The following is a 24,827-nucleotide window of genomic DNA, read 5'->3' as shown; positions in this document are numbered from 1 at the left end:
GCAGAAAGGATGCCGGGAGGAATTAGTCAGGTCTGTCATGGGCACAAGATGCATGGCAGGGAGGCAGAGAGAAAGAGTCCAGGAAGGAACAAATTATGGAAAGACTGTGACCCTAAAGAGGCTTCTCCCCCAGATTCCTGTGTTGAAGGTCCCACCCCCAGTCCCTTAAGATGAGATTTTGTTTGGAGATAGGACCTTTGCAGAGGTCATTACACTAAAGTAAGCTCACTGGGGAGTTCCCATAGTGGCTCAGGGGTAACAGACTCAATTAGTGTGCATGAGGATGCAGGTACGATCCCTAGCCTCGCTCAGTGGGTTAAGGATCCAGCATTGCCGTGAGCTGTGCTGCAGGTCGCAGACTCAGCTCGGATCTGGCGTTGCTGTGGCTATGCTACAGGAGAGCAGCGGTAGCTCCGATTCGATCCCTAGCCTGGGCACATCCATTTGCCACAAGTGCAGCCATAAAAAGACAAAAAAGTCATAAAAAAATGTAAACATAAATAAAATAAAGAATAAAATAAAATAATTAAGTGAGGTCATTGGGACAGGCCATAGTCCAATATGTCTGGTGTCCTTGTAAGAAAGGGGACACTAAGAAGACACAGCCATACACGGGGGACAGCATGTGATCATGAAGATGGCCCCTGCCCAACCAGGACAGAGGCCCGAGAAGCCTCCCTCTCAAACAGCCCTCAGAAGGAACCAACCCTGCCAACACCTTGACATTGGCCTCCAGATCCGTGAGACAATAAACCTCTGCTATTTAAGCCACCTCTTCTGGGGTGCCTTGTTCCCACTCTCCTGGGGAACTGCTGCATGGCACAATGGCCTCTGGGCTCAGGGGCGTGTTCAGATGGGGCATGACTTGCCTGGAAAAGACCTGCAGAGGCTGTGGGCCTCCAAGTAGGACATCTCACGCCCCCCTCCCACCTTTGGGCCCCTCTCCAGCCTTGGCTTCCCTGGATGTCAAAGAGGGATGGACGTGATGACTGCCCGGCCCCCTCCTTGCCCTGGCAGTCTGGCTGCCTCTCACTTTCCTGAGGCCAGTGAGGCCAGCTGTCACTGCTAAAACCAGCCACCAACTGTTGCCTACTGTTGACTTCTAGTGCCAAGGGTGGGGCCTGTGGACCTCGACGTGGAGAGTAACAAGCATGACATTTAACTGCCTTGTATTAGTTATGCCACAATAGGGCTGTGTAACAAGCAACCCAAACTTCTGGGAGTCAGAATCTCAGGAATGACTTCACTGGGTGGTTGTGACTCTGGGTCTTCCCGTGGGGTTGCTACCAAGATGTTGGTTGGGCTTTGGTCTTCTGCAGGCTGGACTGCTGTGGGACAATTGTCTTCTAAGGCGGCTCATCACTTAGCCAACCAGAGGGGGCTGGCTGTTGGTGAGAAGCCTCCCTTCCTCGCCTCCTTGGTGCTGCTTGTGCTCCCTACAACATGGCAGCTGGCTTTCCCCAGATGCAAGAGACCAAGGCAGAAGCTTGGGCTTAAGTCTTATAGCCTAGTCTTGAGACCCACATACCATCACTTCCGAGGTATTTCATCGTCACACACAAGTCCGCTCTACACAGTGTCAGAGGGGCTGTGTAAGGGCATGAATACCAGAAAGTAAGGATTGCTGGGGCCATTTGGGTGGCTGGCTACTATAGGCTGGACAAGAGATCCGGTACTAGGAGGGATTCTGGGGCAAAGGGTCATGAAGAAAGAATCTTATAGATGGAACTTGGGAAAGAGGGAGATTTGGGAGTGAATGTCCCAGGGCTGCCAATAAAATACCACAAACTGGATGGCCTAAAACAACAGCAATTAATTTTAGTCAAACGTCCAAAATCAAGGTGTTGGTTTCTTTTACGCAGTGTTTTTTTGTTTCTTGGTTTTCGTTCGTTTGTTTTCATTTTTGCTGTGTATGGAAGTTCCAGGACCAGGGGTCAAACCTGTGCCACAGCAGTGACATGCTAGATCCTTAATCCACTGCACCACCAGGGAACTCCTGAGTTGGTTCCTTTTAGAGACTCTGAGACAGACTCTAACCCGAACCTCTCTCCAAGCTCCTGATGGCTTCCAGAAACCCTTGCTGTTCCTCGGCTCGCAGCTGTTTCCCTCCAGTCTCTGCTTCCAGCTTCGTATGGTCGTTTTCCCTCCGTGTATGGCTCTCAAATCTCCCTCTCTTTTCTGTTATAAGGGCCCAGTCTTCGGATTGCTTGATTGATTGGTTTTGCTTTTTAGGGCCACACCCAGGACCCATGGAAGTTCCCAGGCTAGGGGTCCCATCAGAGCTGCCATTGCTGGCCTACACCACAGCCACAGCAACGCGGGATCCAAGCTGCGTCTGCAACCTACACCACAGTGCAAGGCAATGCGGGATCCTTAACCCACTGAGTGAGGCCAGGGATCAAACCTGCATCCTCATGTATACTAGTCAGATTCGTTTCCACTGTGCCATGAAAGAAACTCCCCCAGTCTTTGGATTTAGAACCAGCCTCAATCCAGGATGGCCTCATCCTGAGATCCTTAACTTAATTACATCTGAAAATGTCCTATTTCCAAATAAGCTCATATTCACAGGTAGGCCTAGGACAAATTTTTTTGGAGTCACTATTCACCCATTATTGGGGGCCTTGCCACGGAGGGGCTCACCGATGCCATGACCTAATAGCTCCATCTGCTTTGGCTCAGGTGTCACCTCCTCTAGGGAGCTGCCACCATCGCTGCCACTATTATTCCTTGGGTGAATATTTCCTGAGCACTGAGCTGTTCTGTCAGGCATTGAACTGGGTCCCAAGGATTCAGAAGTTCGGGTTGCCAAATTTCACATACAAAAACACAGGACACCCAGGGAAATCTGAATTTCAAATAAAGAGGAGTTTAAGTTTGCCTCATGTGGAGTTCCCATCATGGCTCAGTGGTTAACAAATCCGACCAGGAACCATGAGGTCGTGGGTTCGATCCTTGGCCTCGCTCAGTGGGTTAGGGATCCATTGTTGCTGTGAGCTGTGGTGTAGGTTGCAGGACGAGGCTCGGATCTGGGGTTGCTGTGGCTCTGGCATAGGCCAGTGACTGCAGCTCCATCTGGACCCCTGGCCTGGGAACCTCCATATACCGGCCCTCAAAAGACAAAATAATAATTAAAAAAAAAAAAAAGTTTGCCCCACGTACTGCATCTGACGACATTAACAGCTGCAGAGGAGAGAGAACCCAGCCTTCGATGGCAGGAAGCCTGTAGTCTTATGGGGAGAGGGCATAAGGCAGGCAGAGCAACAAGGCATCGGGAGCCCCAGGGAGTGTGCCTGGGCAGCTGTGTGAGGCTCCCACTGTCTAAGCTGGGACCCATGGGCTGAGGAGGAGTAAGAGTTTCTGGTGAAATGAACATCAGGGCCAAAGTCGGGGTGGGGGAGGGGCCCTGGCCAGGCGGGCGGTGCCCAGCATGCCAGTCCCCTAACCCTGGGCCTGCAGTCTCAAAGGGCTTTAACCGGCCCACCGGATGGGCATTTCAGAAAAAGGGCCATGGAGTTCCCGTTATGGCTCAACAGCAATGAACCCAACCAGCCTCCATGAGGAGGTGGGTTCAATCCCTGGCCCCGATTGGTGGGTTAAGGGTCAGGCATTGCCTTGAGCTGCCGCATAGGTTGCAGACGCAGCTTGGATCTGGTCTCAGCTGCAGTTTGCATTTGACCCCTAGCCTAGGAACTTCCACATGCCATGGGTGCGGCCCTCAATATTAAAAGAAAAGAAAAGAAAAAATGTATGGTGTCCCAAATGCCCAATAAAGAAGAGTGTTTCAAGGAAGAGGAGTGGATAAGGCCAGAATTTGTAGGGAGGCCCTAGAGGTAAGTGAGGCTGTGGGGACAGAAGCCAGGCGGCAGGGGGTTGAGGAGGAGTGAGCAGCGGAAGGAGAGAGAGAGTGGGCTGCTTTTTCCAAAGGTTTTGGGGTGGAGGGAGTGGAGGGCAGGACAGCTGGCAGAGCGAGAGGGCAGCGGGGTTGAGGAAGGTTGAGGGGAGGGAGGGGGTGGGACCTTGAGTGGAGGAGGCTCAGCTCCCCAGGTGGCAGGGAGGGGAGGGTGGGGCACATGCAGATTTTTTTTTTTTTCAGCACCGCACCTGCAGCATAAGGAAGTTCCCAGACTAGGGGTCCCATCAGAGCGGCAACTGCTGGCCTACACCACAGCCACAGCAACGCAGGATCCGAGCCCTGTCGGCGACCTACACCACAGTTCACGTCAACGCTGGATCCTTAACTCACTGAGCAGGGCCAGAGATCAAACCTGCCTCCTCACGGATACTAGTCGGGTTCATAACCCTCTGAGTCACAAAGGGAACTCCCGCTTTTTTGGTCTTTTTGTGGGGGGAAATGGAGGGACTCTTCCTGACTGATCACAGGGTGCAGTCTAACCATCAGTCCCCCACAGTGCCATGCTGGCTGCCTGCTGGGCAGGGCTGTTTCCCAAGGTTGTTCCCCACCCCCCACCCCCAAGGCTACGGCAGATGGCAGCCCCCACGCCTGCTTGGAACCATGCACATGAGAGAAGGCAGAGCTGAGAGCAGTGGAGGGCTGCGGAGTGAGAGGAGGGCAAACACAATTTTGTGGGGTAGCAGCTGTCTTAGGAGGAAGGGGAGACCAGGAAGGAGGTGGGACGGGTTCAGAGCCTGGGAGAGACGGGGGAGACAGTGTCCCCATCCTTAGAGGTCAGGGGAGCGTGGAGAAGCCTGCCCAGGCCTCCTGCTTGAGAGCTGGAGGGAGTCTAATGAGACAGCTTAGACCACAGCCTGGTCCCTAGTGGCAGAAGTTTGGCAGGGAAGGGAGAAGGGGTGATTGGAGAGGCAAAGGGTGGGGACAGGTATTTTTGTAGCTGGGGAGGGGATTCCTTTTGTGCCCAGGCCATGCCAGGTGAGCCCCATCTTCTCATTTTATTGATTTATTTGTCCTTTTAGGGCCACACCCGCAGCATATGGAGGTTCCCCAGCCAGGGGTCGAATCGGAGCTGCAGCTGCTGGCCTACACCACAGCTCACGGCCACGCCAGATCCTTACCCCACTGAGAGAGGTCAGGGATCAAACCCGAAACCTCATGGTTCCTAGTCAGGTTCGTTAACCACTGAGCCAAGTTGGGAACTCCTAAATAAGGAAACTTGAGTTCCCACTGTAGCTCAGTGGGTTAGGAACCTGACTTGTATCCATTCGGGGTGGATCCCTGGCCCCGTTCAGTGGGTTAACGATGTGCCATTGCCGTGAGCTGTGGTGTAGGCTGGCAGCTGCAGCTCCTATTTGGCGCCTCGCCTGAGAATGTTCATATACCACAGGTGCGGCCCTAAAAGCAAATAAATAAATAAAAATAAACCCAGGCCAGTGTGCTTCCAAAGCAGGCCCTGTGCAGCACCCCAGCAGATCAAGGAAGCCCTGAGCAAGGGAGAACCCATAACTGAGGACAGCTCCCAGGGAGAGGGACATTGCTGTGGCACAGGAGCAGGGCACTGGGCTTTCTCAGGCCTCTCTCGGGGGCCCAGATGATGTCACCTCTGCAAGGAACTCCTGGGCTCCACTCCCAGGCCTTCTGTGCTGTCCAGCAAATTCCTGCAGCCTGGCAGGAGGGCAGACCCAAGAGTGGGGAGTGGCAAAAAAGACAGGGCACACGGCATCGTGGTGGCAGCCATCTGTTCCCTGAAACAGCTGACTGTGGAGTTCAGTGTGGGCGAGGAGACAAGAAGCCAAAACAGGGTGGTTGAGGGCGCTGCGGGGCAGGACGGGGCGGGGGGGAAGCCTCGGTTCCATTTTGCCCCCCTCCTCCGAGAATCCCCTTGTCCCACTTCTTTGTGCCTCCTTGGCTGGCAAATACTGTCCACCTTCCCCCCAAAACATCTCTTTGCCTCCTCCTCCTCTTCCTTGAATGGCAAGTTCAAATGTCCCTCTATTTACCTTGGCTACACCCCTCCCACCCTTAGCTCCCTCTTCTGGTCCCCTGAGTGCTAGCGACCAGATTTTCTGACCTAAGAGCAGGATGCAGACCAAAAATTCATTCATTCCAGTTTACCTACATTCCTGCCAAGCTCTCACCCCGTCTGATCCAGCTTTAAATACTATCCATACCTGACTGCGCTGAAATCTGTACCTCCAGCCTGGAGCTCTCCCCCGAGTTCCAGGCTCTGATTACTCCTCATCTCCAGGTGAATGTCTGAAAAGACGTCTCAAACCCGACCTGGACAAAATCAAAGCCCTGATCGATCTTCTCCTCCCTCACCCCACCTTGCTCCTTCCAGAGTTGTCCAAGTTTCCATTGAAGCCACTCCGTTTTTTCCAGAAGCAGCACAAACTAAAAACCTTGACGATATATTGACCCTTCCCTTTCCCTCACAGCCCACATCCAGTCCAGCCCGTTCCATTGGCTCTACCTTCAACATGCAACCACATCCTGAATCCTTCTCCCACCTCCACTGCCACCCAGCTGGTGCAAGCTCCATCACTCTGGCCTGGATTTTAGCAGTGGCCTCTGCACTGTCCTTCCTTTGATCTTGCCCCTACACTCTCTTCTCAACCCAGCAGCCAGGCGGTCCTATGGGCACATAAGCTAGTCCAACTACTCCTTCAAGTCTCCAAATGGCATCTCAGCTCACTCTAGTCCTGGCTAAATCTTTTAAAACCTACAAGCCCTAGGAGTTCCTGTTGTGGCTCAGTGGTAATGAACACGACTAGTATCCATAACGATGCGGGTTTGACCCCTGGCCCCACTCACTGGGTTAAGGATCTGGTGTTGCTGTGACCTGCAGGGTAGGTTGCAGATGTGGCTCAGATCCCGCATTGCTGTGGCTGTGGTGTGGGCTGGCAGCTACAGCTCTGATTCAATCCCTAGCCTGGGAACCTCCATATGCCACAGGTTTGGCCCTCAACAAACAAACAAAAACCTACAAAGCCCTAAATGATCCTTCCTTACTTGTCTGATTTCACTTCCCACTATTCTCCCGCTGGCCCCACTGTGCTCCAGCCACGTCGTACTAGTTCCTCCAGCATTCCAGTTGTGCTCCTACTGGGGAGTTTCACATTAGCTGTACCCTCAGTCTAGAATGCCTTTCCCCCGGGGTAGCCTTGTGGCTTTCTCCCTCATTTCCAGCAGATCTTGATTCAGATGTCACCTCATGTTTGCCTTCCCTGAACATCTTAGTTAAAACGAGAAACCCAGCTTTCCCCATGTGGCTTCTCTGCTTTGTTTTCCTCTGTAGACCCTATATCATCTGTATGTATTTTACCTGTTCATTCAGTTCATTATCTGTCTTTTCCTTCCAGAATACAAGTTCTATGAGGACAGTGCCTTTTCTCTTTTTTATTTGCATTGATTTCTGCAACAGTGTGTGTAGCATATGGTAGACACTCAACAGGTGTTGCTTGCCTGGTTCTTTGGGGGCCACCACTGCGCTGAGCACTGAAGATGGGATGAGGGGCAAAACCTGACAAAGCCTATGAAGCTTGTCTTGGGCAGCAGTTCTCTGACTGTCATGAGTACGTCCCTACCTGGGGAACTCTTAGAAGGGAAGACTCTGGCTCCACCCCTGAAGATTCTAGGGGAGGCCCCCGGGGGTGTGCACAGCACACAGGCTCAAGCGATTCTGAGGCAGGTCAAGTGGGGGGCACACTGGTCTGTTGGGATAGACTGAAATTAATATGGTCCAGGGCGCCTTATGTCTCATTTTCACAGCACCTTCCACTCTCCATTAAACAGTCGTGTCTGTCTTCCTTCTAAACAGTAATTTTGGACTGCGAGAGTATCTTGCGCCTTTCTATGCCCCCTGGGCTCTGCACAGCGTAGGCGTAGTTGCTAGTCAATGTTTACTGAGAGAGCGAATGAATAGTTAGAAGATGGATGAATGACTCTGGTTAGAAAAGGAATTTCAAGAGTTTAAGATCTAGTGGTTAAGGAACCTGACTAGTATCCATGAAGACAAGGGCTACATCCCTGGCCTCGCTCAGTGGGTTAAGGATCCGGCGTTGCCGTGAGCTGTGGTGTAGGTCGCAGATGCGGCTCGGATCCCGCGTTGCTGTGGCTGTGGCATAGGCCGGCAGCTGAGCTCCAATTGGACCCCTAGCCTGGGAACCTAGATAAAAGACCAAAAGGTGGCAAAGACTTTTTCCCCAAAGACTTGCTCTTTGCCCGAGAGTTGTAGGAGGGGCTGGTATTTCAGAGGTCTCCATGCGTTCGGTAGGCTGGGAAAGGTGGCTGTTCGTCGGCAGACCCTGGCCCGCAGCAGAGAGGGAGCGAAGCTCGGGAACCGCGCTGCCACCCAGCCAGCTGTCCAGGGGCGCGCTTCTCCCGGGACGTTGCCATAGCTACACTCACAGCCTGGCGAGGGGTGGGCGGGCCCTGTCTACGTCATCCCCAGAGCGACGCCGCTCTGCGCCTTCTGCCTCTATCGGGTGCGAGACCCTCTGCCCGCCTCCCCGGCTCTCCACCTGCGCGCCTTCCCCCGGCTCGTCCCCTCCCCCGGCTCTGCGCCGGCGCGGTGCCCGCCGGGGCGCGCGGGGAGCCCGCGAAGCGCATGCGTGGTGCGGGGCCCGCCGCCGCTCAGGTTTTGCCGCCGCCGCCGCCGTTGCCGCCTCCCTGCCGGCAAGTGTGGGAAGGAGGAACTGAGGGCCACCGCCGCCGTTGCCGCCATGGGGGTGAGTGAGGCAGGGACAGGAGGCGCGAAGGCTAGACGGGCTCCCCGCTTCTCTCGCCCCCTGCGCCCCCTTTGTTCCTTGAACCCCCTCTCACGTGACGCCGACCCCCTCCGGCCTCACGTGACCCCCAACCCCCACATGACCCGACCTCCCCAGACTGAGTGTCCCCACGCTCAGCCCAGCCCGGGAATCTGCTGGGGAGCCCCCTTCTCCGGGCCCCACCCCCTCGGTGCCCCCTGCCCCTCGCGTCGCGCCCACCTCTCACTTCCTCCAGGATGTGTTATCTTCTTGGCCTCCCCCAGACCCCCGCACAGTCCCTGGGTTATTCCCCCCCCCCCGCCCCCAGGGGTCACCCATCACCCGGCTGCACCGGCCTCGCGGCTTCCCACATTCTAGGCCTACACTGGCTTGGAGGGAAGCAGGGCACCCAGCCAAGGTCACACAGGGGGTGACTGGGAGCCAGACCCCGACTCAGGCCTCCCGAATCCCTGGCCGCTGCGCTTCCCACTACTGGGATTCCCAGCGAAGCTAGTTTCCCCGGTTTCTTTTGAAATGTCTCCACCAGGTTCTTCCCGCTCCGAAAACATTCTCTTCCTTTTCGACAGAGGCCTGCTTTCAAGGCTCCCAGATGCACTGACGTGGGTCTTATTACTTGGGTTGTTAGTTGTCTTCTTATTGCGGGTGGCTGTACAGAAGGTGAGCCCGGGGCCAGTGGAGGGTCACCGGTCATGGGCCCAGCCACGGATGGATAGTGACCTCCTGTTTTGCAGGAGGCCGCCTGGAGGTACATTTTATGGCCTCCCCTGGCATGTGCTGGAAGAGAGTTGGGAGGAACTTATTCTCATTTTTCTGTGAATTCATCTTCCTAAATCTCAGTTAGAGCAGCATCACTCTGCTAAGACTGTAACTGGCTCTCCCCAATACCCTGTATCTTAGTTTTTTCCATCCAATTTCCACCACCTTTAGGAAGCCCTGACTTTGGAGCCAGAGAGACCTCCATTCCAGCCTCATCTTCTCTGGCCAGTGGCATGATAGTGTGCCAGTGACATGGCCTTTGGGGACTTGAATTTCCTTGTCTTTGTAACGAGGCTGATGATACCTCCCTCTTAGGAGAGTTGTGAGGATCCAGTGAGAGGGTGGATGTAGACAACTACATAGGTGCCTCTTAAATAGCAGTGGTTGTTATTTTTGCCTGTATTCTCAGCCTTTGGTAATCTAAAATAGATTTGTGCTATTTTTAACTTCAGTTTGTCCCTACTGTTATTAACCTAGATTTTTTTTTTCCTCTCCACTCAGATAGGTATTGACTGAATGAATCAACTTGTTAGACAAAAATAGTTGTCTAATCCATGTCCAAGCACTTTATGTAATTCAATGTCAAAACATATTTGTCGTGTTTCAACAAGGACTTTTGGATACTGTGTAGAAAGTCAAGTCTAGAGACCTTAGCCGTATTTAACTTAACCTAGATTTTAGTGAAAAGTCACAGACCTCAGCCCTCATGGAAACCCAGTAAACCTTGGTCCCTGGCTCCAGACTGAGCAGAAAACAAGAAGTATGACATGTCATTCTGGTTCAACACTTCCTTGTTGGTGGAGTTGAAACAGCAGGCCTCAGAGATCCTGTGATCCTCGCTGCTTCCTTTAGGGCCCTGATCTTATTACTCATACTTTATAGATGGGTTTTTCAGACCAGACCCTACCTAGTCTCTTCTAAAACTCACTGCAAAAGAGAGACCTGAATTTTCCTCCCAGAAGCAGAGCTGAAACGCTCTCACTATCCTCCTCCTTCGTGGATGGGCTCTGTGGACTCCCCACCTCAGTATCAGGAGGGTCATGGTTGCCGGCGATCGCCCTCCGCAAAAGGCCCTGCTCCGTTTGGCAGCCTGACCACAGGCTGAGAGGGGCTGGCATCAGGTGGAGGACCGTTGGCTGCAAAGTTCTTCACCTCTTGCCTCCACACACATCTTGTCCTTTAGAAATTAGAATTTAAAGCTCTGTCTCCCCCAAAACAGGTTTTTTTTTTTTTTTTTTTCCCTGGGTTCTTTGTGGGATGGAGGCATTGATGATGAAAACCTGAGGGATGCCAGATTCTTTTTCTAAAAGGTGCCTCCTGCCCCATCTGGGTGTTTATTTTTTAATTCCTCTGTGTGATCCCCTAGCAGTTATCGAACTACCATTATGATGAATAGTCATAGTGATACTCTTTTGATAGGGATAGCAAGGGGAGGAGTTTCACAGCTGCATGTGAAAACACATCACACTTTATAACCGCAGGTGTCACATGCATTCAGTTGATGTAGTGGAAGGAGCATGGACTTCAGGGTTCACACCTGGATTTGAATCTTAGCGGATTCATTCAGCAGGTGTGAACTGAGTACTGCTGTTTGCTGAGCAGTAACTGGGTTCCTGGGTATCTGCAGCTAGAGCAGATGTGACTCTCCTCCACCCCGTGGAGTGTACAGTCTGGTGGGGGTGGAGGGAGAGGGTGGTGGGAAGACCTCTTTTGAGAGTTCTGTTCACTGGCTCTGTGACCCTGAAAGTTATCTGACCTCTCTGGGCCTGTTTCCTCATCAGAGAAGTAGGCACACCTTCCTTGCTGAGTTATTAGAAAGACTAAAATAAATCATTTTTATTAAAGCACCAGCAGAGTGTCCGACAGCAGTAGATAGGTCCTTGTGAACAAAAGTCCCCACAATAAAGAATTTTGGGGAGTTCCCTTGTAGCACAGGGGGGGTTAAGGATCCAGCATTGTCACTGTAACAGCTCGGGTCGTTTCTATGGCACAGGTTCGATTCTTGGCCAGGGAACTTCCACATGTCACAGGCAGGTTCCCCCTCCCCCAGGCAAAAAAGAATTTTTGTATCTAGTACTATCATTGTCTTATGTGGTATAAGCACTGTTAGCTCCATTTTATGGATGAGGAAATTGAGGTTTAGAGAAACTGAAGAACTTGCTGGAAAGAGTAAAGAACTTGCCCAAAGTCACGAGTGGGAGAGCTGAGAATGAAAGCCAGGTCTCTTGACTCAAAATCCCACACTCTTTTCATCACATAAAGCTCTTTTGGGAAAGACCCTTCAGCACAACGAGCTTTTCTGTTCGCTGTGCTTATTTCCCATTTTAATTAGGAGAGTTTTCCTGTATCCCTGCAGCATAGTCTTTCCTCCACAAGGCAGGACCAGCTGATGGGAACCGCAGGAGGCCACATTCCCTAGCGCGCTGGCTTTGAGGGAAGGCCCCACCTGTCTGGCCTGGCCTGGCCTGGCCTGCTGCAGCCGGCCTCATACCCCGAGTGCACGCAGCTGGGCGCTCGGGGGGCCTTTGCATTACCGCATTACCGCAGACCGGGGCAGCCCCAAGTCTCCCTGAGAATTGCCTGGCTCACCTATTCCCCTGCTTGCATGAGCCGGTAATCTGGAGGCCCGGGCTTGGCCCTCCTGCTGCTTGTGCTTAGGAATTGCTTACTTTTCGTGCTTAGAAACGGGAGACTCTGGTGGGAACCCACATGTCCGTGCATTCTGGGTCCTCCCGGCACCTCTGATCCTCAGCTCTGCGTCGCGCTAAGAGCGAGCTAATATGTGGGGTGGAGGCAGGGTGCTGGCCTCCACTGGGGAGCTGGGCCCACGTCCGACCTGTCCTGGCGGCTCTTCCGGGAGGCCCCATTTGGACCCCCATTTTTCTGGAGGTGGAATTCTTTCACAAGTCGCTCAGGGGGTGGCAGGAGAAGCAGGGGCCTGGCCTGTTTGGTGCCAAAGCGCATGTTCTTTCTGGCCCGGCGCGTGGCCCCACGACCTTCTGTCTCGGGTTTCTCTGTTCCTTTCCCCTGCATCAGTGTGGAGGAGGTGGGGTCTGGGGGGCACTGTGCGGGCATGTCGTGCCAGCTGTTACCAAGCCAGAAGGTAACGAGAACTGAACCCCCGAGTGGTGGCCTCCGGGGCTCCTGAGGTCTCATCTCGCCCTTGTCTTGGGGGAGCTGAGATCTTTGACGCCCAATCCGGCTCTCCCAGGGGGAAGCAGCTGGCGGGGCCGACGCTGAGCAGCCCAGCCCCGGGATAGAGTCTCCCCTCCGCCGTTGCTCCTGGGAACTCTGAAGGAGTCCCGCCATCCCTTTGAGCCTCACTTTCTTGTGTGAAGGAAGGTGATGGTTTCTGTCCTGAGAATTGAACCAGATGAGGTTTGTGAAAGATTTTTGCGAGATGAATGTATCTCTCAGCGTTGTCCTGCAACACAGATTCCGGAGTTCCCATCGTGACACAGCAGAAACGAACTGACTGGTATCCATGAGCACATGGGTTTGATCCCTGGCCTTGACCAGTGGGTTAAGGATCCCATGTGGCTGTGGCTGTGGCTGTGGTGTAGGCCAGCAGCTGTAGCTCCGATTTGACCCTTGGCCTGGGAATCTCCATATGCCGCGGGTGTGGCCCTAAAAAAGCAAAGAAAAAGAAAAAAAGAAACTCAGATTCCAGAGAAAGAAAATGGATGCTCTAAAGCCTCTTTGTGGAAGAGAAGGGCCAGTTCTGTCTCCAGATCCCAGCGTTATGAAGCCAGTCTGTTCTGTTTGTTTCCTCCTCCAGGGAGGTGAGAAGTGGGTTCTAGCTGGACTTCCTGCATGGTGCTCAGCCTGCGGGTAGCAGCAGCTGGTGCTGGGCGAGTCTCTACCTCCAAGAGCAGAGGCCTGTGAGTTCCCGGGAGCTGAACGCTTGCCTCCTGGTTGCTTGCAGTCGGAGTTAAGCAGTGTCATTCCTTGGGGAACCGAGGGTAGAATTTATCCAGCAGCTGGTTTTATCAGGTCGCCCTTTCCCAGGCCAGTGAAAGGTGAGATTGGAGGTAGTAAACCTCTCTCTGGTGAGGTCAGAGAAGTTGGGTGGGGTCGGAAGAGGCAGCGTGGTTGGTAAAAAGCAGCGCCAGCTTCCCCGGGCCTGTGGGGTGCCTTCAGGACTCGGGCTGGGTGGGCAAGCACCCCCGGATGATGTGCTGCTCTGCTCTCCTTGGCAGTGAGAACTGCCGTTTCACAGTAACCCTCACGAGCTGACTACTTCAGATGAGGTGTTTAGAGCCCCACGTGTCCCCAGGTGAAGAGAGGAGGCTCAGAGAATGGTCGTGTCTTCTACGACCCGAAGGGAGTGAAGGGCAAAAAGAGGCTTTGGACAAGGGCTGTCGGACCCCAGAGCTAGGGCTCTTTTCCCTGTGTTTGCAGGAGGATAGGAGAGTCCCTTTAGACTTGAGAAAACCTGCCACGAGCCTCCAGGTGGGATCTGCTCTGGACGCACTCCTGAGCGGTTTGCAGTGTGCCTCTCTGTGTGAGGACAGCCTCCCTTTGCTCCTCCCTGCTGCCTGTGGGCCTGCAGCTTGGCTCTGCTGACCACATGTCGGTATGGCCCCTGTCCCCAGGTGAACCCCTGGGGGCCCTTCACTCTGCCCTTGTCGCTTGTTGTGCTCACCACTCATTGGCCTTGGCCGAGCAGCTGTTCCTGGAAACAGCTCCATCTCCTTAAGGCAGAGTGCCTGGTCCTAGCTTAGAAAGGGGACCCAGCTTCCAAAGGGGCTGCCCCAGTCCAGGTCTTTGTCTCCTGAAGCCAGAAGTCACTGAAAAGATTTTAAATAAATTTATCCTTAGGAACAGCTGTCAGCAGCTACCTCAGATGCCATCGCCTCCCTGAAACCTGCCCTGAATGTGTCTGAAATTACTTGTTATCTCCTTAGGAGGGTGTGAAGGGGTGAATATTTATTAGGCACCTGCTAGGGCCCAGGCTCTGCCTCAGGTCTTGTCACATGCTCTCCCTGGGTCCTCAGAGTGACCCGGTGGTCCTGAGGGTTAGCATTCTTCTGACAGGGAAGCTGCGACGTCTCCTGACGCTCCCAAGGGCTCACAACTAGGAAGTGCTGGGATCTTTGCTACCCCACCAAGCGTGCAGCCACCCAGATCCCGAGTCCTGGCACTGAGACCAGGCCTGTGATCTGGGACTGACCCGTTTGGGTCTCCAAAGGGAAAGTCAAACACAGGTCTTTGGCCACCTTTGTTTTCCATGTTACAGAGGAAGTCGAGCAAAGCAAAGGAGAAGAAACAGAAGCGGTTGGAAGAGCGAGCAGCCATGGATGCCGTCTGTGCCAAAGTGGACGCCGCCAACAGGGTGAGTCCCCTCCTTCTATCCCTCCCTTCTGCAAGTTCAGCTTGGCTTTTAATTTGACTACTTCTGGTGCCACCCTGTGGCAGAACTGTGTTACTACCCATCCACACCTCTGCCACCAAACGGTCCTATCTGGGAGGCTGGGAGAGTTGGGGGGGGGTTGGCCCAGGTGTGCAGGGAGGTGTGGCTTCAAGTGAAAGTGGCTGCTTCTCTCTGGGGCTTCTTCCTTACCACTAGAAGAGGTTCTGGAGACATTTTTTTTTTTTTTCCTGTCTTTTTGTCTTTTGTTGTTGTTGCTATTTCTTGGGCCGCTCCCGCGGCATATGGAGGTTCCCAGGCTAGGGGTTGAATCGGAGCTGTAGCCACCGGCCTACGCCAGAGCCACAGCAACGCGGGATCCGAGCCGCGTCTGCAACCTACACCACAGCTCACGGCAACGCCGGATCGTTAACCCACTGAGCAAGGGCAGGGACCGAACCCGCAACCTCATGGTTCCTAGTCGGATTCGTTAACCACTGCGCCACGACGGGAACTCCTGGAGACATTTTTGTGAGGGTTTTGCATTTGGGCAGAGGAAACCTCCCTGTAAAATGCAGTATAGTTTTTTCTCATTCTCCCCTTCAAACATTTATTGCCTGCCCATGAGGTGCCACCAGCTGTGCCGGGGACAGGGGAATGCAGTAGCCCGGTTTCAAGGGGCCACAGTTAGGGGAGGAGTGGCTGTGATTCTGAGCACCTGGCGGGCCTGCCTGGGAGAGGCTCACTTTTCCAACAGAACTGGAGGAATTTTGGTCACCCTTCCTGTCTCTGTTCACCTGGCAGGTTTTTATTTATTTTTTATTTTTTTAATTTTTAAAAATTTTTTATTTATTTATTTTTTTGTCTTTTTGCTATTTCTTGGGCCACTCCCGCGGCATATGCAGATTCCCAGGCTAGGGGTCCAATCGGAGCTGTAGCCACCAACCTATGCCAGAGCCACAGCAACGCGGGATTCGAGCCGCGTCTACAACCTACACCATAGCTCATAGCAATACCAGATCCTTAACCCACTGAGCAAGGGCCGGGACCGAACCTGCAACCTCATGGTTCCTAGTCGGATTCGCCAATCACTGCGCCACAACAGGAACTCCTATTTTTTAATTAATTATTTTTTAGGGCCACACCTGTGACACATGGCAGTTCCCAGGCCAGGGGTCAAATCAGAGCTACAGCTGCTGGCGCACACCACAGCCACAGCCACGCCAGATCCAAGCCATGTCCACGTCGCAGTTTTTGTTATTCTTTAGTCACTTGGTAAACAGTCACACTTACAAGGATGTGACACAGGGACATGATTTTCCATTTTGGGTTTTGAGCAGGTGGGGTTAGTTGGGGGGCCCCTTAGGAGTGATCAAGGGGCCTCACTCCTCTCTCAGGTCAGGTGAGCCCTGAGCAGGTTTCATGCCCAGAGGCAAGTCTTGATGTTCAGCAGTAAGGTCTCGTCTTACCTGGTCCAAGGAAGCTAACTCCACTCTGTCAGGCCTTCTTACCAGAGCCTCCCTGCTACGTGTGATTTCAGAGCTGAAGCAAAGGGAGGGTCCGTGTAAGGGCTGCTCCTGGGCCTGGAAGCTGAGCCCTTGCGTGGGGCCGCACGGAGTACCCCAGAGCCTGTGACTGCCAGGCGAGTGTGTGTGCATCTCTTCTTTCCTTTCCCTCCGCAGCTCGGAGACCCGTTGGAGGCCTTCCCCGTGTTCAAGAAATACGATCGGAATGGGTGAGTGTTCAGCGTTCCTAACTCTGGTCCCTTTGAGTGTCTTCAGGGAGTCACCTTTGCAGAGTCAGCTCCTTCAGACCCAGACTTTCTCATTCTTCTTTGTTAATGAAAAAGTAGAAACGATGGCCAGTACCCCGTTGTTATAAAATTTAGCAAATCTGCAAATGGGCAAAGGTTGCCCAATCTCAGACTGATGTCTCTTTGGGACTTGTTACTCTCTTTAGACGGAGAACCATGGAGCTGAATTAAGCTTGAAAAATCATGTAGGCAGACTCCCTCCCTTCATGCAGGGGGAAGCTGAAGCTCTGAGGAGCTGAGATGGCTGAGCTTATGGAGTTTCTTCCTGGCGGCTGAGGGGGCTTTTAATTCCCAGTCCAGCGTTCTTTCCCGGAGTATATAGTATGATATATACTGGCTTTGTGACCTTGGGCAAAGGCTTAACTTCTCTCTGCTTCATCTTTTGAATCAGAAATGGGTCTAATAATAGTACCTTCCTCTGGCGTTCCCATTTTGGCTCAGTATCCATGAGGACGTGGGTTTAATCCCTGGCCCTGCTCAGTGGGATAAGGATCTGGCATTGCTGTGAGCTGTAGTGTAGGTTGCAGAGGCGGCTCAGATCCTGCATCACTGTGGCCTCGGCGTAGGCCGGCAGCTGCAGCTCCAATTCGACCCCTTGCCTGGGAACTTCCATATACCGTGAGTGTGGTCCTAAAAAGACCCCCAAAAAGAGAAAAAAATAGTATCTTCCTCATGGGGTTGTCAGGAGGATCCGAGGTAGAGTGTCAGTGCCTGGAACATACTAGAGGCTAGATGGATGCGCGTCACCATACCTAGTGTTCTTTTCGTCAGTCCAGTTTAGGGAGTTCCTGCTGTGACACAGCAGGAACCATGAGGTCGCGAGTTCGATCCCTGGCTTTGCTCAGTGGGTTAAGGATCTGGCGTTGCCGGGAGCTGTGGTGTAGGTCACAGACGCAGCTTGGATCCTGCATTGCTGTGGCTGTGGTGTAGGCTGGCAGCTGTAGCTCCAATTAGACCCCTAGCCTGGAAACCTCCATATGCCGCGGGTGCAACCCTACAAAGCAAAAAAAAAAAAAAAAAAAAAATCAGTTTACTGTAGGAGCTGGATTAAAGCAGCCCTCCCCTTTCTGTTCCTTTGGTTTATGAAATAGGTGATGTGATCCGTCCTACCTGAGATGCTGTTGGCTGAGGGAAAACGGGCTGTGATTTTATGGAATCATAGCTGTGGGTCGGAATCATAACTGTGCCTCTTAACTGTATTTGGATAAGTCAGCATGCTCATCTAGCCTCATCCTTATCCATTCCATGGAGCGATGATGCCAAAATCGCAAGGTTGTTTTAAGGACAGAGAACATACCCAGCTCTGTAAAGAGCAGGTGGTGTGAGTATTTTAATGAACAAGATAAGACAAACGTGAAGACATGCATCCCGAAGGAAGCCCCGCGGTAGGTGACACTACGTGTGCCTGTCGCAGCTGCGTCTGGATGTTGGAGCATCACGTCCGTGTACTCTCCTTGCTACCTGTGACCAGATACATGAGGGTTCCCCCTCCAAGCTTTGTCAGTCAACTTCTGGGAAGCCCTTTGTCACAGTTTAGAGGTTTCTTACCGTGATCTCTCGGACTCCCCTATTCCACACTCCCACTGGCTTCCAGAAACGGATCATTGAAGCCGGCATTGCCAGCTGACTCTGGGCTCATTGGGTACCTGGAAGGGTATGCGATTTGTGTGGCTGTGGTCCTCCTTTCATGTATTTCAGTGGAGAATTTTATACTTGCAAACCTGCCTTTGGAAAATTTATAACTAAGACAGGTGCAGTGCTGCGTTTGGGCAGTACTTAGAAAGAAAGGAGGGCTCTTCAGAGCCAGGAAGTTCCGAATTTACAAGGCTGCTGCCTGTGCCCCTCATGTGGTGTGCCAGTCAGCGGAGACGACGGTGGATTCCAGTGGTGACGCCCTCTGAGGAGTCGTGTCAGTCCTTTCCGAATGTGGCACTACCTGGAGAATAGGATTTCACAGCACCCGATCTGCCCTGTTGCATCCGCTGCGAGCAGCCACAGTGTCCTCATAGGAAGCAGCAGGCGGGCTCCTCAGTGGGATGTGGGCCAGTCTCCTGAAGGGCCTGTGTCACCCAGCCGCCTTCGCAGGTGCGATTGGTGGCGAAGAAGGAAGAGGTCCCACGGAGCCCAGTGGGGACTTGGTTTGGAAACGAAAGCAGGAGTTCCTGTCATGGTGCAGCGGAAATGAATCCGACTAGGAACCATGAGGTTGCGGGTTCGATCCCTGGCCTCGCTCAGTGGGCTATGGGTCTGGTGTTGCCGAGAGCTGTGGTATAGGTTGCAGATGCGGCTTGGCTTGGATCTGGCGTGGCTGTGGCTGTGGCGTAGGCTGGTGGCTATAGTTCCGATTAGACCCCTAGCCTGGGAACCTCCATATGCTGTGGGTGCGGCCCTAGAAAGAAAAAAAAAAAGAAAGCAACAGGAAAAAGGCCCAAGGGCAGGAACTAAGGGAACCCAGAGGACGGGAGTGTTTATGACGAGGTACAGGGAGGCGCAGAGAGCAGAGGGGACAGCAGTTTACAAAGTGCTAAGTCTGATAAGGGCCGGGCCGGGAGGCAGGAAGCGGGCTTGTGGTCAGGGTGGTGGGCTGGTGATGACAGTCGTTAATCTCAGCCAGAAAGGCTCAGTTCCTTCACAGGCACCTTCTGTAGTCGCGTCCTTCCGGGCTCGGCTTTTCTCTGTCGATTGGCAGACGCGCCTCGTTGTCAGCTGTCAGGGCAGTGGGCGGCCCCAGACGCCTCTTTGCTCTTCTCAGGCTCAACGTCTCCATTGAGTGTAAGCGCGTGTCCGGCCTGGCGCCCGCCACCGTGGATTGGGCCTTCGACCTGACCAAGACCAACATGCAGGCCATGTAAGCGCGCCCTGCGGGAGGGGAGCCTGGCTGTCCTCTCCGGGGGCCCTGCCCTGACGGCCCCCGTCTCCCAGGTATGAGCAGAGCGAGTGGGGCTGGAAGGACCGAGAGAAACGCGAGGAGATGACAGATGACCGAGCCTGGTACCTCATCGCTTGGGAAAACAGTTCCGTCCCTGTGGCCTTTTCTCACTTCCGGTTTGACGTGGAGTGTGGAGATGAAGTCCTGTACTGGTAGGAGCCCCGGCCTGGGGGTGGCGCTGGGGGACGAGGCGCTCCAGGCGGCAGAGTGCGGCGTGCGTGTCTGGGGCCGTGGCAAGCCCTGCACCCCCTTCACACTCACCCCTGCTTTCCTCACGCAGCTACGAGGTGCAGCTGGAGAGCAAGGTGCGGCGGAAAGGCCTGGGGAAATTCCTCATACAGATCCTGCAGCTCATGGCCAACAGGTAAGGGTCTCCTGTGTGTCACTCAGTTGGAAGGAGCTGCCTCTGGGGCCTCCTTTGTGAGGGACAAGGGTTGTAGGGATGTTCTGGAAGAAAGGCATCTAGAGCCCTCTCCGGCAGATGCTCCCTGCCTGCCGTGCCCCCAGATCTTCGTCATATATGGCTCCGTGCAGCAAGCACCTGTGAGAGCCTGTCCTGTGCCTGCGCGGCGGCGCTGCGGGAAGGACGTGGAGAGCCAGCCAGTCCAGTGGGGCCTGGTCAGCCACGGCACTGCGTGCGATGGGTGTCCTGAGGCAGGCTGGAGTCGGGGCTTGGGAATGCCTGCCAGGAGTTAACGGGAGACAGCAGGCAGACATGAGAGAGCAGGCATGGTTTAGCACCTGCTTCTCTTCCTGGAAGGTTCTCTCTGCTTTCTTCTCAGCACACAGATGAAGAAAGTTATGTTAACGGTATTTAAGCACAATCATGGCGCCTACCAGTTCTTCAGAGACGCGCTACAGTAAGGAGCTGGGCCCCGGTGTGGCACCCTCTGGGCGGTAGCAGCAGCTGCCTGCCCCAGTGTCCTTTTCCCTGCTTGTCCTGACACCTGAGCTCCCCGCCCAGAGGTCCATGGGGGTTGGGGACTGGGGAGATGGCGTGGTCCCTGGCCCTGCTCCTGAGCCCTCGCTCCTGGGGAGGAAGGCGGTCAGCCCCCCGTAGCCGGCCCTTTCCTCCTGCCTGCCTGCAGATTTGAGATCGACGACTCCTCCCCGAGCATGTCCGGTTGCTGTGGGGAGGACTGCTCCTATGAGATCCTGAGCCGGAGAACCAAGTTTGGGGACAGCCAGCACTCCCATGCGGGCGGGCACTGTGGTGGCTGCTGCCACTGAACTCCCAGACCAGGACGCCCCTCCCAGGCCGGTCCTCCCCGTCTCACGCCGCCTGCTGGCTGCCCTCAGAGCTGTGGCCTCCTCAGCCCTGCCTGTGCCGGGCTGCCCCCTGAGAGCGCACAGCCCCGGGGAGGAGCGGTCCGCGCTGCCCCTCCTGCTCTCTCCTAGAAGAGCGGGGGCCGGGAGGGAGCAGAGAGGAGAGGATGCTGCCGGAAGAGGCAGCGGCGGCCTGGGCACGAGGCGCGGCCTCTCACAGTGGCCGCCTTCTCACGCGGCTCTTGCGCCCTTGGGTGGGATTCTCCGATGTCCCTCCAGCTGGACTCGTGACAAGCCCCCTCCCCACCACACCCACAGCTGGACAGATGGAGTGTTTATACCCACCTTTATGAAAGGCCTGGAGCCCTGGGTCAGGGTCTGGCTGGTTCCCAAAGAGGATGGACTCGGGGCAGGTCTGAGCGTAGAGAGAGGCTTCAGAGAGACTCCTGTGTCCTGGGTGGGATGCTCTGATGGAGACCTGGGAAGGTCCTTGGTGCCGAGACACAGGGAAGCGGGGGGGTCTCTTTCGGCTGTGCCTTTATGGACCCGCAGGTAGCGTGGACTTGGCCCCAGGGACCAGCCGACTCCGGCAGGAAGGCTGCTTCCTTCTCCATTGCTGTCAGGGAGGGGCCGAGAGGACCAGGAACAGGTGTGAGTGGGGCCTGCCATGGGGACCGTGGCTTCTCTGGCTGCATCCTGAGCTTCACCTCTTGATCTCCTAGAAAAAAGCCTCTCTTCTCCATCACCTCTCGCCACTTTCTCCCCTGCCTCTCACCCCACCCCAGGTACCCTGTTCTTACTCTCAAGGGGGGAATTACATCAGGGAGCCCCTTCTCTTCCCCCAGAGGGACCCCTTGTTCTTGGCTTACTTAATGCCGTTTCTGCTCATGTCTTGGTGCTGTTAGCTCTCTGAAGGTGGCGTACCCCTCCCTGCTGCCACTCCCTATTCAGAGAGCCCCCAGCCAGCAGCAGGCCCCTCTGCCTGCCCTCCCTAGCCTCGCGCCTCACTGCCTCTGAGGCACTGGTGCCACTGCCCTGGCTGGCAGCGCAGGCTGCAGCAGGTATGCCTCTCGGTGGCGGGACAGCTGCTTTTCTCTCTGGGATCACCTGTGGCAGCAGGCGGGGAGCCGGGAGGCGGCTAAAGAGGGTGCAGGGTCAGAGCATGGACTCACCCTGGTCGTCAGACCTTGTTCCCCTTCCAGGGAAGAAATGACCAAATTCTTATCCAGGAAAACACCTAACGCCTCCCCTGGGATGGCCTTGAGCTCTGCTTTAGGGAGCGTCCCAGGCTCTGCCTTGGTGAGGTTGCTCCCCAGGTCTGTCGGTCCTTCTGACCTCACGCCCCACCTCTGCCCTGACTCAGGCCGCCTCTGCCGGTGGGTCTCCCCAGAGCTGTTCCTGCTTCTCCCCCAGGTCCCTGCCTGTGCAGGACCTGTGCACGCGGCCTCCTTCCCCCAGCCCTGCCCTCTGCTGAGCTCCCCAATTGCTCCTGACCCACTGGCAGGATGTGGCGCTCCCCCTCGGAGAGGGCCTCGCAGCTTTACACTGGAATAAGCCCACCTTTGCCCTGCCCTGTGGGCTCTGGGGGATTCTACCCCAGGGGAGTTCTCCCTGCTGGGAGGGCATTGCAGGGCTCCTTCCAAGAATCATGGCACGACAGAAGCATATTCAAAGTTTTTCCTCTGATCCCTGCTGTCTCTCAAAGGACGCAGAATGATGAGTATTTATTGTCTTAGATCCTGGATTTCTAATACCTCCCACTCAAGGGGACCAAAAGGGCCCCCAGTGTCAATCCCACATAAGGTGAGTTCAGTGTACGTGTCTCTTTCCCCTTGTTGGCCACTTGGCACCGAGCCCGTGGTTAGGTGGGCACGTGGTGCTGGGCCCTGCTCGTCTGGCCACCTCGGCCGCTTCCCAAGAGCCGCTGGGGGGTCCGGCCAGGTGAGGAGGCGCTCCTGAGACCCTCGGTTCATCCCGTTGTTGGTGTTGCGCCCCCGTGCGGTTCTCAGCCAGCAGCCTCTCCTTTTCCTCAGAATCTTGGTTTTGAGAAACAGCAGGCCTTTTGTACCAGGCTTTTTGGTTTACTGGGGGCATGTTCAAATGTTAATTTTGAGATTTGTTTTTCAGTTGTGTCCACCCTATTTCGGGATCTTTTCATTGATGTCAGATGTTTATATCACATGCGTATGTTGTTTTTAACCCTTCCTGGTTTGTTTTAGAGGAAAGTTTGAAGATAAACCTCTTGATATATTTTTTCTTTAGTAACTTGTTATCACTGGAATCGAAGGAAAAAGTGATCTCTTTTTGCGTTGGTGGTATTTGTATGTCACAAATAAAAGACACTTTGTTCAGCTGCGGAACGGCTTCCTGATGCTGGGCTGCCCCGGGCCGCGTGGCCTCAGGCTGCCCAGTGCTTCACGTTGCTGGGACCGCCTCACACCCCTTCCTGTGGAGGAAGCTGCGGGCTGCAAGACCTTCAGGGTGTCTGGGGCCAGCAGCCAGGCGGGGGAACCGAGGCCGCATGCGTGTGGGTGCCACTTCCTAAAAGCCCTGGTTAGAGGTCAGAGGTGGTCTCTTGAGAGGGGCGCCTGCTCTGCCCACTGGTGAGAGTCCCAAGCCAGGTGTTGTGACAGTAGGCATCCGTGGCTCAATTCCAGAGTGCCGCGTGGGAGTTGAACAGGCCAGGGTGTCTGCGTTGCTTCCCCCCCTTTTACGGTATTGGCTTCTTAGGGTACTTTTTGTCTCTTAAAAAGGCTCCAGCTCCCTCTTGCCTCCACTCACAAAAGGCAAAGGCTCAGAGGAAGAGTAATTCACGCCAGGCCTGACAGGGCAGGAAAGTTAGGAGCTGGGGAGGCCCTGGCTCCCAGTGTGACCGAGGGAGCTACGCGGCTTCTCTCCCAGGCGGGACTCCTGCCCGCGCCTGGCCCAGGGTGAGCGGGGCGGAGAGGCAGGAAGTGGACCGGGAGCCAGGGCTCAGAGCACTTCCTGTGGACCTGAGGGGCCGGCCTCCTCGCGCTCCTGCCTAGTGGTCACATCTGGAAGGTGGGGAGGGCGGCCACGATGGAGCCCCAGGCCACGCAGAGTGTTTGCGCCCTGGCGGGCAGTGATGTGGGGGAAGGAGAGGGGTTAACAGCTGTCCCATGGGTTGTGGCCTCAGTCCCGCGGGAGGGGCACAGCCAGGGGTGATTTGTGCAGCTGTCCTGCCTGGGAGGCGCAAAGAGAGGCATCCGTCCTTGGGAAAGGGGAGAGCATTTCTCATGCTGGCGGGTCAGGCCGCAGACGTTCCCCTGTGACGGGCTGTGCCTCCTGAGTGCCATATTCCTCGAGGGCTGGTTGATCCCAGGAGGCCCTCCTTGCTTCGGCCATCCCCTTGCTACAGGGTAAGCGGCCAGAGCTGGGCGGGTGGAAGCCCTTTCTTTGCCCACTGCCACCCTCGGCCCAATCTGTGCTCTCCGCTCCCCCTTCCTAAATGGCCCGGTTCTCTCTTTGGTCCTCCTTCCAGCAGTAGCTCAGACTTCTTTACTTGAGTGACACTTGCTGGGGCGCCACCCCTTCGGGGAGCAGCTGGAGCGGCTGGGTGGGAGGTCTTCCACTTCGGTCAGAGCCTGAGCCGATCTGGAGGGGATTGTGTTTCCCCAGTGAGAAGCCTGGCCACCTGATGGTGTGTACCGCCAGGCTCTGAAAGCGGTCACTTCAAACACGACAGGTTTCTCCCTCTCCAAGTGCAACAGAGGCGGATTCTACACTGCCTGAGGTCCAGGGGCTGGGCGGCTAGGGAGATGCTGCAGAGGCGCCTTGGAGACCAGCCAGCCCGAGGCAGGCGCGTAGTTTACTTGGCTGTGGTGGGGGAGTTAGCTGGCCTTTGGGATCAGCGACTCCCACTTAGCGCTTACTGAGCACCGAGCACTGGGCGATGCTCACTTCCTCTGATCACCTCCTTTAATCCAGGCAGCAACGCTAGTCCTCTGTGGAGGGAGTAGTCTCCGTTTAAAGGTAAGTTGAGAGTCCTAGCGTGTGCAGTGACTTGT

General features: G+C 54.9%; 1 protein-coding gene across 2 annotated transcripts; it reads left to right on the top strand.

The window, feature by feature from the left end:
* Positions 8,368-23,155, top strand: NAA40 (N(alpha)-acetyltransferase 40, NatD catalytic subunit). 2 transcript variants are annotated; one of them, XM_021082889.1, is made up of 8 exons: positions 8,368-8,646; positions 14,681-14,776; positions 16,474-16,526; positions 19,357-19,452; positions 19,527-19,685; positions 19,814-19,897; positions 20,316-20,393; positions 20,622-23,155. In XM_021082889.1, the coding sequence occupies exons 1-8, from the start codon at positions 8,641-8,643 to the stop codon at positions 20,761-20,763; spliced, it is 714 nt and encodes a 237-aa protein (XP_020938548.1). In that variant the 5' UTR covers positions 8,368-8,640; the 3' UTR covers positions 20,764-23,155. The 2 variants fall into 2 exon arrangements, with proteins under 2 accessions (XP_020938548.1, XP_013849628.1); XM_013994174.2 differs by lacking the exon at positions 8,368-8,646 and adding an exon at positions 13,342-14,017.

The sequence above is a fragment of the Sus scrofa genome, chromosome 2 (assembly GCF_000003025.6).
Source record: "Sus scrofa isolate TJ Tabasco breed Duroc chromosome 2, Sscrofa11.1, whole genome shotgun sequence".
In the NCBI taxonomy this organism is placed as follows: domain Eukaryota; kingdom Metazoa; phylum Chordata; class Mammalia; order Artiodactyla; family Suidae; genus Sus; species Sus scrofa.
The sequence above is the reverse complement of the archived record's forward strand: the minus strand, read 5'-3'. Positions and strand labels throughout refer to the sequence as shown.